Raw genomic sequence first — 13,173 nt, 5'->3', positions numbered from 1 at the left:
CTCACTGTGTTATTCACATTCAAACTTGTGACAGTATTTATGATATAACTAGGTAATAATAATAATAATAATAATAATAATAATAATAATAATAATAATAATAATAATAATAATAATAATAATAATAATAATAATAATAATAATATCTTTATGCAATACTGATTTGGAAAGAGATTATCATTTCTTTTCTATCTCCAGGAATGAGTTTCCATTATTTTAGGAACATTAGGTAAAAAATTCTGGGTCACACACATCCATAGACAAGAATTAATGTGTAGTGAAAGGAAGAAGAGAAGCAGAAGAAGAGGACAGAGATTCATTCCATATAATGGTTTCTTCATTTGAAAGATTACAAACAAAAGAAAAAAATAGATGAAATGGATGAAAAAAGAGAGAAAGGAAATGGAAGCTCTGAATAAATTGTCTGGAGAGCTAATTTAATGTCCAAAAGGAGATGGATCTTTTATTATTATTATTATTATTATTATTATTATTATTATTATTATTATTATTATTATTATTATTATTATTATTTGTACGCTAACCCACAACGGCTAATATAATTATTTGTTTACAAACTTTGTTAAAAAAATCAAACAATATCAACACAGAGAGGAAAAATAATACAGAATACAAAATATAACTTAATATTTATACAGTGATCCAATTAGAGCGGTCCTGGGTTCGTTTCCCGGTGAGGAAACTCGGTCGAAAAAGTGATACAGCTTTTTCAGGCCAGCCATTTTGAGTGAGGCTTTTCCTCATTCACATCAGGCAAATGCCGGGATGGTACCAAACATAATGGTCCTAGGCTGCATCTTTCCTTCCCTTTCATTGGATAGTGTGCTCGCCAAGGGACGTCATCTCTCATACGTAACGGGCTAAATGACCATAGATGGCGACGGCCTAGAAATTAATTTCTAATTTCTAGTGATCCAATTAATTAGCAGGGTCCTTCCGCTGGTCTAGTAGATAACATGCTTTCATTTAGTTCACGGGATCCCGAGTTCGATTCTCGGTGAGAGAATATTGAAAATTTAAACATTGCGATAGTAATAGATCGAATTCTACCTTAAACCACTGCTAATTCTATTTTCGAATTATACTTTATGAGCAAGCACTCGAAATTTTTATTACTAATATTCTAAACTGGATTACTACCAATATACAGCTTTCATTTATTCATTTTGATACATAAGATCAGAAAAATCATGAGAAAGTAATGCAATTTGTTTATGCTATATCTCATGTCATATACGAGTTTTTTTATTTTAATTGTATCAAATTTGTTTGAAAGTACATGAAACTATCAAACAAAATCAGGTAAGGAAATGAAATAAAATATGAACTTTGATAATGGAACACCTGATTTTCCTCCTTCTCTCAGTCGGTCTGGGGAACAAAACTTTAAACAAGTCACAGTATGTTCTTTTTTCACTACGGATGAAGCGAGACATTCCATTAAACATTCAATTAAATTATTTTCGAGATTATGTAAATCCTCTCTTGCAGATTTTTTTTTCTATTTAGTTCATACAATACAATTAGCTGAGTACTGAAAATTAAACAAATTCTTATCATCTCATTGTTGTTTATGTCTTGAAGCTTAACAAAATAAAACATTTATAAAGAAAAGTTAGCATTAATTAATATAGTTAGGAATCTTGAAATATGCCTTACAATTATCTTGATACACAGACCTAAAACACTCATATTAATATCTTCCATTATAAATTTAAAAACATTATTTCACAATTTTACCTATAGAAATTACAAGAATCATGGGGCACAGAACACATAGATTGTTCTTCAAGGCACAGGAATATTTCACGTATTACTTTTTGAAATTATTAGCACATCTAGCTGAAGAAAATAAATATTATCTTGATTATAAAAATTTAAAAAAAATTTTGAGACAAACTGTACCAGGCAACAGCAACAGTACTCAATTATTACTCAATTATAACCTAAGCAACCTACACAAACACAATGCTCATTTCAGATTTTGCCAAGGGACTGAGGAAGATTATCCACCGATTTAAGAATTTCACATTTGTTATTAGTATATTAGTGTAGCTACAATTATTAGAAAGTATGTGTTTATCAAACTCAGAGGGGGCAATTGCCCCTGCCTTCCCCAACTGACGCCCTTAAGAGCATGACATACTAAATATAATACAAAATTTACCATTTTTATTTTGCTTGTTTTTCATGAGTGAAAGGAGATAATTGAAATGCAACTTACCCACAATCATAGATGTTATTCTACAACGGAAAACATAAACTTGAAGAATTTTCAGTGTTGTAGTCCATAGAAATTACAGTGTTGCCAGAATAACAATTCCCCCAAAATCTAAGTTAAGGCAGCGACTAAAGGAACGAACTCAACCTCATTTGATTACGTATCATGTTGTTTTGGTATCCTCTAAACTACTTTTTAAATAACATTGCAAGACAACATGATACGTAATCAAATGCAGTTGAGTTCGTTCTTCTAGTCGCTGCCTTAACTTAGATTTTGCGAGAAATGTTATTTTCTCAACACTGAAAATTCTTCAGGTTCATATTTTCTGTTGTAGAATAACATTATCTATGATTGTGGTAAGTTGAATTTCATTATATCCTTTCACTTACGGAAAACAAGCAAAAGAAAAATATTTAATTTTGTATTACTTTTAGTATGTCAGACTCTTACAGTAAGGAGTGACAATTTTTCTCTGGGTTTGACATATATCAATTAATAGTAGTCATATACTAATGAAAACGTAAAACACAACTATATTGGTGGATCGCCTTGCCTCTCCCCAAGCAAAACCTGAAATTACAATGCAGAACCTAACCTAAGTATGTCTTAATGCTATAAGAGTTCTCTAAAGAGTGTCGTTAGTCAAAAATGGTTAGAAAGCCTTGCTATAAGCCATCTAAAGAACATTTGTTCTAACGATGGTTAAGCCATATCAGTTTTGTTGCATTTAATAACGAATATTCAATTTACAATAAGTGACAGATCTGAGATGTGATATTTTAAAAAGCATTTTTTTTAAAAGTTTATAATCTTGACATTTTTTTACAGATTAAAATCCTGTTTGTTGGAAGCAAAAAAAGCATTAGGATAAGATAATAGGACTATTCAGCATCGTTCCATATGTTCTGGTTTATTTTATGTACTACCACACAATGAAGATTAGGCACTTCACAATTGGTATATATACAGCACTAAATACCATATGGATAAATCTAGACCCTATAATCACATCATTGAAGGAAAAATATACCTGGCGTATATTTAGAGTTCTAGTTGAAACGCCTACAGAAAAAGGGTCCTTAGGTAGGTAAAGAAAATCATAGAAGGATGATATACGGTATACGTTAGAGAGATTGAGAAAAAGAAAAACTTATTGAATTGGATTGGATAGGAAAGGATCTTGTTCCAATCTTCTTTTGTTTCTGTGACGATGAATCTTTGGGCTTCTTAAAATAGTAATTTAGTTGCCTTCTGAAATATTTGAAGTGTATAGTTTCTTGATATTCTCCAGAATAACTTATCAGTAAAAAAAAAGTACTCGCAGACCAATCATTGGATTACGATCGTTGTATGATCATTGCTCGTAATAATCTATGAGATGGAGGTGGGGTTTGTCTGGGAACACCGGAAATGCCGTTCTATAGCGAGTTTGGAGACCAAAGAGGATGCCTTCCGTGTTTTTTTGTTGTAAATGAAAGTTGGACCGTGTTCTTTGAACTATTCATGTCCAGAATGTGAGCAATAGCTAAGGTGTGTCATTGTCTCGGAAGCAGTTGAGTATTTTCTGGGCTACAAAGGCTATCCGCAGTATCTCTGCAAAATTAAAAAGGGAACTTTATAAACTAATTTAAATTATTAAGTTTACAGTTTATATATTTTTTCTGATGGTGTAAGTTTCTCTATATTTTTCTTAAACACGACAGCCATTAGCAGCTTTGTGTGCAATCCTCGCTTTCTTGGAGACTGGAGACAGTGACAACGCTGTGAAATACCATTTTCTTCTATTGTCAGCAGGAAGAATCGTATAACTGCTTGAGTATCCACGTTTCTACTACCGAATAATGGGCTAGGAGGTACGCAAGTCGCCTCTGAGTTTTCGTTGGCGGAGCAAGAGAGTAAATGAAAGTTACACGAGTAATGACATAACAGTCATTTGAAAGGTATCTGGGGATTGTCTTGGTGCCTCATTCAATGGGATACGGACAAAATCTCGCGGCCGAAACATCGCCGCCCGAAATCTCGCCGGTCAAAACCTCGCGGGACAAAATCTCGCCGGGCCAAAACCTCGCGTGGCCAAAACCTCGCCGCGAATGAAACTTTTCTTTAAAATTTACCCAATGAGTTTCTTAATATGCAATTCCACATTACAAATAATAATAATAATAATAATAATAATAATAATAATAATAATAATAATAATAATAATAAGATACAAAACATCGTGTGCGTGGACTTTCTCGGGTTATTCCCGTTTCCTCCCACTTTCTTTATTCGATCATTTCCTTCATCCTGGTCATCTATGTCTCCTTTAACCTACAGGACATAATCAAGGGACGTCGTAAAAACTCATATATTCTTTCATACTTTCATAAATATTATTAGATTTTTGTTAAAATTTTAAGTTTTTGGATGTTCCAAAGTTAACGAAACTAACCCCGTTAGTTGTCATTACTTTCCTTATGCAGACTTTCTTTCCCTATAACCAGTTTAAAAACATCCTGTCGCCCTACCTTCACATTGAAATCCTCTAATACAGAAATAGAATTTTCATATGGTATCGTGGGACTTGGTCAAATACCCGTGATACTTCTTCTGAAACAGCGTCTTTTATACCGTCATCCTTATCATCTGTTGGAACATTTATATTTTGGTCAGGCGAGATTTTGGGTATGGCGAGATTTTGGGGTGCGAGGTTTTGGCCCGGCGAGATTTTGGCCCGCGAGGTTTTGGGTGGCGAGGTCTTGGCCAGGCGAGGTTTTGGCCCCGCGAGATTTTGGGCGGCGAGGTTTTGGCCAGGCGGGGTTTTGGCCAGGCGAGATTTTGTCCCGCGATGTTTTGGGCGGCGAGGTTTTGGCCAGGCGAGGTTTCGGCCTGGCGAGATTTTGGGCCGCGAGGTTTTGGCCAGGCGAGGTTTTGTTCCGCAAGGTTGTCGCCGCGAGGTTCTGGCCGCGAGGTTTTGTACCCAAACCTCATTCAATAGCGGTTTGTATCTACATGCTAGTCTGCCCGGAGATACCGATACGGAACATCTGTCATACATTAGTCTAAAAGCACCGAGTAAATGTACCCCGAACTATACAGTCGCAGCCATCGGTCTGATCTGCTGATGTAATGCACGAGAGTCTTAATGTCTCTAGTGTTCCAATAAAACATGCACTCCAATCTACGGGATGGAATGAAGTCGTGACTCATTAAAAAGTATACCTTCTTCCATCGTCTAATTTGCATGTTCGTTGCAAAAGGCGAGTCTTCAGCTGGTTGAACATGGGTGAGGAGGAGTGAGAGACGCTGAGTGTGTGTTTGCTGGAATACCTAATACGTGCAACTATATGTGTTTTTGAATTGGGTATAGTCAGCGGCGCCACCACACTGTACCTGTGAGTCTGCATCAGTAAGTACCAATAAACAACCTTGCGTCATCCTGTGTAGTTGACATTAATCTTGATATGCTTTCACGAATAACTAGCTACTATCAAATTTGTCAGAATTTTAGCAGTTTGCGGTAAATATAAGTTCTTCGGACCCCACATGCTAACATTTGTTAAGCATTGGTAAATACTGGCGTTTACGCATCACTCACGAACACTCGTACTAACGAGGTGCGTCTAAGTCGTTACGACATTCATGTCAAAACAAGATTGAATCTACTTTTCGAACAAGGAGTAGTCATAATTTAGTAGACGGTCAGTGTATAATTCAAGATAACAAATACACTTTTCTTTTACTGCAAAGAAATAGGAGACAGTAACTGCTTTTCTCTCGTAAGTATAGATCTAATACCAAACAAATTATTTGTACTTTTACATTTAACTTAGTCGTGTATTACTTTAACAAATGAAGCTTTGCAATTCCTTCTCTTACGACATCTTCAGTATTTGAATAAAAACACCCTAAATATATTATAGTGAAAGTTAAAACAGTTTTTCTTTATGTGCATGTGTTTATTCACTTAATAAAAGCCGTTAAGAAACTGTTCTGAAAGAAGGCGAAAAGAAAGAAAAATGTATTTAGAAGTTAATTGAATTGTGTTACAGAAATGAAGTTGTTAAGAGATGAGAAATAAAAAGGAGCCATTAATTTCGCTTTATAAGGCATATCTTTATTCTTCTCACTCGTTTTAATTAAACTTACATTTTCTGAAAGAACTCGTTCCTCTCTTTTCTTTATATCTCTACCATTTTTCTCCTTATTTCATCTTTTCCCTTTACAAGCTCCTTTGTTCTGGCGCATCAACGAATTAATGAATGAAATGAAAAGGAAACGGTATTGTTACGCGCTACGTTTCAAACCAAAGACTCTTTGAATCTTACTAGATGTTGTTACTAGAGCGAATTCAGTCCCCTAGGGGATCGGCTATATTACATTATAAAACAATTTGTATTTAATTGAATGTAGATCACCTGGTTCTTGAATACTTGCTATTTCTAATCCTAATTAAGGACCTCTCCTTCTACTTCGGCTTTTAATAATTTCCAGTTTAGCATATCCTTTTCTGAACCATAGGAAGAAAAACTGACAACCCTATTCTGTTCTCTTCGCTCAGTAGCCTTACTTTGTTAAATAAGGGTAAATAGGCTAGAACCTGGCTTCGGAAAAAATTATTCAGGCAGGTAGATTAAGTACTGTTTAGGATACTAACCACAAGTTGTCGCTAATGGCGTTGAGTTCTGAAGTTTAATGCAATTGACACAAAATAGTACCTGCTCTATTTTGAAAGTAAAGTATGCGCAATTTTTGGTGTTGCATTTTAAGCAAACTTGCCCCTTAGATTAGTTCGCATTACTGAATGGCATATAAATGTTCTATTAAAGAAGTAGAAAACTTACATAAAATATAATAAAATTACAACAAAACACTGGAAAATGGTCTGGCATAACAACATATTTTAATGATAATGATGCATAATACAACGAATATGTTTGGATAATAGTAATAACGATTAATATTAAAATAATGACCCTCAATCAGTATGAGTTTTAGTGTCAAGCATAATCGTAGTATTACAGGGTATCTAGGATTTTATTCTGCATTTAGAATTTGTTCCATATGTAGAGTCCTACGGAATAAAAGTTTAATCTGATATCTTAAATCTTTTTTATTTCACCTACCTTATTATTATTATTATTATTATTATTATTATTATTATTATTATTATTATTATTATTATTATTATTATTATTATTATTATTATTATTATTATTATGACGTGTACCCAAAATACGGTAATTTATATGTTTCTCTACGCTTTTAACGATGTTAAAAATCTTCAGCCTGGATGCTGTATTAGTTTTAGTTTAATAAACCAGTAAGCGAGAGACCAGCTTGAATTCACTGTTATAACAGAGGTTATGAAATAGAAAGAATGTTCATGGTTATGCAAGATATATGCGTATTTTCCTGGTAGTCTTACAGCGATTGATGAACCACCTACTACATTGAAGTTTTGAATAGCCGTAATTTGCACTGTGTGCATATAATATGCTTTTGACATTTCACCACGAGAACTTCGTCATTTGGGTTTCATCATTTTGAAGTCTGTTGATGGATGAATGGATTAGCGGAAAGTGGAAATATTGTTTTGAAATTATTGAGCGTCATCACGAAAATAAAAGAAAGGGTCATTTTGTGCTATGCAATCATAATGTAAAACGTTGGAAATCCAAGCTATATTCAATCTGCTGTGTATATATAAATTGACCTTCTTTTAGCTAAATTTTAATAATAATAATATGGCGAAAAAAAAAACTGTTCAGTTCACAGTATTTCAACTTAACTATAAAGTTATGTTTAAAAAATGATCAATGTTCAATTATCTTCAGAGTTCTTTGCACTGCACGCCTCTTTGGTGTGTGGTCCCGGGTTTGATACCCGGTTCGACAATATTAACATTCGAACTCCTTATGGTGGTTTTCTGATTCCATCTTAAACTGTAAGTCCACATCTTATAATCTTGGCAATTTGTCTTTCGGTTGTTGGAATTAATTTTCAACAACAACAACAACAACAACAAAAAAAAAAAAAAAAAAAAAAAGATCAGACTTCCCGAAATTTTGCAGTGTTAAAGCAGTAGCATCATTTTAGGTTATACTTGATGATGGGAGGAGAAGATTTTCCGAAATAAGTAGATTTTAACAATTTTTTATTTGTATACTATTGTACTGTTGATTAAAATGTATAGTTATCTCAAACCCTAGGCAACCCTTTTCCTCGTGCAGCGTCAAATAACGCCTTTGTGTTAAAGTCACTAAGGGGAAAATTCTTTCTACCGATTAGAATCTGGAATGTATGTATTGTTTTGTAGACATTTGACATCATATCTACCACTTAGCACTTAGTTTAATAGTGCAAAAGTACATTAGATGAGATCATCTGAGGTGCCTTGCGACTGCGTTACGAGTTAGACTCGTGTACTGACTTATATTATTGATTGCTAACTAACTAAATTAACTCTATGGCCTATGGAACCAGGAGGTTTCTACTTTGTATTCCTGTTTCTGCGAGATCCATCTTAATACTGTACTCCCATCTAGGCCTAGGTCTTCCTAATGGCCGTTTTCGATTGGACTTCCAGTTAAAAGTTTGAAAGTGTTCCTACTTTTTTCCATTCTGGCTGCATGACCTATCCATCTGAGCCTCCTACACTTGATGACAATAACAATGTTTAGTGAACGATATAAATTATGCATTTCTTCGTTATGTCGTTGATAAAGCCCAAAACTATTTTCGAACTGTTATGTGTCGTTTCTGCATGACAAAAATGGTAGGCCAACATTGATACCGGAACTATAGCCAGCTGAAAATTGGTTAGAACAATAAAATAAAGTTTCATGACTCCGAGATAAAATGTTGAATCAATGGTCCAGTAATAGAACATAGTGATTATTTTGAACATAGACTCCACTAATGCAGGGCCGACGCGTGGGCGGGGCGACCGGGGCGGTTGCCTTGTGCGCCGCTGCCAAGGGGGCGCCGGGACGACAAATCAACAAATTTGAAGGAATTTAGATTATGTTCGTAAATGATTTTTTTTAAAATGAATGTTAAATCAGATATTTTAATAATGGTCGGGCCATGACTAAGTAAAATTTATTTATTTATTTTATAAGGACAACACAACAGTTTTAATGCCCAGTTATAGTGTCGTGTACATACTTATCTAACATGCACTGTTATACGTACATACACAAATATACGTCGTTTAATTACGCAGAAGTTATTGCCTGACAATTGTTTTGAACTTGTTTTCGGACATTACTAAATACAGGTACTACCTGAAATCTAATCATTTCGTTATATGAAGCACAATTCTCCACAGAGGAGACTTGTGTAATATGTTAGTTCTTCCTATACTACAATAGAATGTCCCAGTGTTTGCTGCTCTAGTCTTACTGTTGGGACATGTAATAACACTTCTGAAACTAATTCTGGGCAATCAATTTTACCGTTTAATAATTTATGTAAGAATAACAGACCAAATACCCATCTCCTTTTTCTAATGTTTTAAACTAAAATTCGTTACTAAGTCTTTATGGAGGAATACTTTGGGTAGAAACCGGTTTTCTTGTATGCAAGCATTTTTAAAAAAATAAACTTTATATTTTTCATTGCATCAGGGTATTTAGTGACATTTTGTGTCCAAACAGTACAACAGTATTCTAATTTTGACCTCATATACGAAAAATATAACCTTATAAATGTTTTTTTGTTGAAATCCTGTCTTATAAATCAAATCTAAGTGGCTATATGCACTACTCGTTATTGCGTCAACGTGTTGAGCAAAGGTTAATTTGCTATAAAATATAACTCCTAGATCTTTGGTAGTATTTGGGGTAGACAAGCAAGTGCCACTTATTCTATAGATGAAGTTAATTGGATTTTCTTTCCTGGTGGAAGATACAGATTTATATTTGGACTCATTCAAAAGTAATTTATTCTTATCACACCATACTTGAACTTTCTGTATATCCTGTTGAAGTTTCACGTAATCATCAATTGAACTTACTTTGGAGTATAATTTGAGATCGTCGGCAAAAAGAAGAACTTGAGAAGTTTTAGTACACAGAGGAGGTAAAGTAAAACATCGTCTAGGATTATTCAACTGGAACTCTCTCCAGCTCACTGTGAGAAGAGTTTCTTTTTATATTAGAATTTAATATTTGTATCGTTATTTGTATATTCTATGCTATTACTGTGTTGATGTGTATAAAGTTCAAAATAAACAAGAATAGCACTCGATTTTAATAATTCAAAAACATGTTTTCATTAACTTTTATGTTTTAACTACAAAAGCCATTCACTTTAAAAAATTGACATAATATCAACTTCTTTTGCCTTACATTATGATCTTACATTCCATATTTCAATCTAGGAGTAGAGAATAAACTCTGGTTCTTTTTCATAACACACTAAGGGGGTTGGGGTCGCCTGAGAATTCTCGCCCCGGGCTCTTAAAACCCATGCGGTGGTCCTGCACTAATGCAACAGTGGATGTGTAACAAGGACAGCAACAATGTTAGCCATGAAACAGAAGGAAATCCATAAAAGCTTCTGAAAAAAAAAGCCCACTTATATCTGCTAGTACGTTAATGGGATCGTGTCTCAATATAATCACTATGTTCTTTTTACCCGACTTCTATGTGGCATTTTGTTCTTGAGGAGTGGCTCATTTTATATTGTTCAACTATTGTTCAACGAAACGAGAGTAGAAACGAAAAATTTCTCAAGTCTTGTGAGCAACACTAGTACACCCAAATCTTATTAGATCTCAAACACTATTTTAATGTTATATGACTCGGTGTGTGAAAATTATAAATTGATAAAGTGATTGTACACTTATGTCCAAAATGATTGTCGCATGTCTATAACTGTCTTCTTGTAAGAATATAATTCGATAATGATTTTGCAGAATACTTTTAATACTGATAGTATGTGTATAATCGGGAAATGGATACTTGAGGTAAATTTCATAGAAAAACAATTATAAATACGAAAATTAGAATGAGTAAAACAAAATGTTACTAAATGGACAAGAAAGTTTTATTTTTGTTTTATAGTTCTTATTTACTGCTCTTTTGAGATGAAATTTGCCACACATGTCTTTGCCGATTATGCACATACTAACATTATAGGAAATACTGGGCGAATTCGTTATCAAATTATACAACTAAGGGAGTATTTTTGTATTCTTACAAAAAATATATTTATAGGCATGCGACAATAATTTTGGACATGAGTGTACATACAATGATAAAGCATTTATGAACATTTACAGAAAGTTATGAAGTTATTACAGAATATACTCCGACCATATTTATGGTTTAAATGCACATCTTGCAATTTATTACATTACAATGGTACTCTATTTCCTATACAATGTATCATCATCTGAATACAAATGTGTTCCTTCTGAATATTTAATTCCTTATTATAAATATATTAGACAAATAATGAAGGTCTTAACTTAAGCCCTCCTCATATATCATTACACGATTTAATAGTTTAGGGTCAAACTATTTAAATTATATAATTTAACTATTGAACTGCTTAAGCTATCTATATGATATTCCGTTATTTTTTTGTTAAGAAAATTCTTTTCCATATTAAAATGTAAGACAGCCTACTTTCTTTATTAAATATTTTTTCTTATGTTTGTCTAAAATTATATTAATTGTATTCTGTTATATTACTTATACCCAATGGCGGCTCTTGAGATAAGTCACATCGGTAAAAATTTAAATTTTATCGTTACGACCTAAGGTTGGAAAGCCTTCCTAATATACATTGTACTAGTTCTTGTATACAGGGTTGTGAAGCAGTATGAAAGTTTCTTACCATAGCTTTCAGCGATAAAATTTTAATGTTTATCGGTGTGATTTCCTTCAAGAGCCCAAATACTCATATCTGTAAGAAGTTTAATTAGTGTCTTTACATTCCATATATATATACTCCAAAAGTTTGTCTCCTAAAATAAGTTACTACAGTAGTAATTCCGTGCTGTGCGTAACTTTTATGTTCGTTTGGGTATAAGTATGAAGAAATCTGGGTGATATATATATATATATTAATGCTACTTATTCAACACCTATCTCTCTGTATAGCGTTCGAATTTCCTATTACTAAATGCAAAATACTACAAAAAAATTTTCCAGGTAAAATACATCTACAAAACGATATGATAATTTATCGAGACGAGACAAGTAAAGATCATTTGTTGTTCTCGTTGGCAACACTGTTCCGATCAATTTAATACGGACTATAACTCAGAAATGATGCATAGTGTTTTTGTGTGAGAATTCATTTCCCAAAGTTATTTCCGAACACCCCGTGTAAATGAAAAATAACATTAGAACGGAAATTTTAAGAAATGTTCAAGTTAATCGATCACTGGAATGTACTCTCAATTGCTCAGAAGATACGAAGCAAAGTACAGTATAAAGTGAAGATTTATTAGTTGTTTCATGAAGTCTGTTTTTGTATTCCGGAAGACGACTGCATTCTTAGAGAATGAATACTAGTGATCCATCCGCTCTACTTAATGTACTTTAACTAATTACAATTTACGTATTGTGAGGGCGTTCATGATAAGCTCCCTCAACTCAAGTTCTTATTTGGAATGCTATTATTTAGAATATATACGCATCTGCGAGTATGTTACGGTTAATTAAATCGAGATGGCATTAACATGAACGTGACATGTCACTCATACGGGAAATGAGTGTGGGATGCATACAGCCACAGTCAGCCTTTAGATAGACCGAGATAACCATGTGAAAGCAAAATTAGGATTTTAGAGAGCTGAGTAAGTTAATAACATTATTAATTGAATTGGATTATATTATCATCCATTGGTACACTCCTGTCTTTCTGTTTTGAACTCTTGAGTTTCTTAAGAGGCCATATCACGGCGAAATTAAAATACCACTAATTTT

At 33.5% G+C, this 13,173-nt stretch overlaps 1 protein-coding gene across 3 annotated transcripts in view; it reads right to left on the bottom strand.

Moving 5' to 3' along the window:
- The window catches only part of Eip63F-1 (Ecdysone-induced protein 63F 1), a 373,190-nt gene that overhangs the window by 28,661 nt on the left and 331,356 nt on the right, over window positions 1-13,173 (bottom strand). The window contains exon 1 of one of the 3 annotated variants that reach the window (XM_081751262.1): window positions 1,762-1,899. The exons of the other annotated variants lie outside the window; for them this stretch is intronic. Within the exon in view, the coding sequence (XP_081607388.1) occupies window positions 1,762-1,783 (22 nt within the window). The 5' untranslated portion in view covers window positions 1,784-1,899. Of the gene's footprint in view, window positions 1-1,761; window positions 1,900-13,173 lie in introns of those variants that run through there. 3 annotated transcript variants of the gene reach the window in all.

This window comes from Thermobia domestica, chromosome 3 (assembly GCF_964235325.1).
Source record: "Thermobia domestica chromosome 3, izTheDome1.hap1.1, whole genome shotgun sequence".
NCBI classification, from domain to species: domain Eukaryota; kingdom Metazoa; phylum Arthropoda; class Insecta; order Zygentoma; family Lepismatidae; genus Thermobia; species Thermobia domestica.
This window is presented reverse-complemented; position numbering and strand designations above follow the sequence as displayed.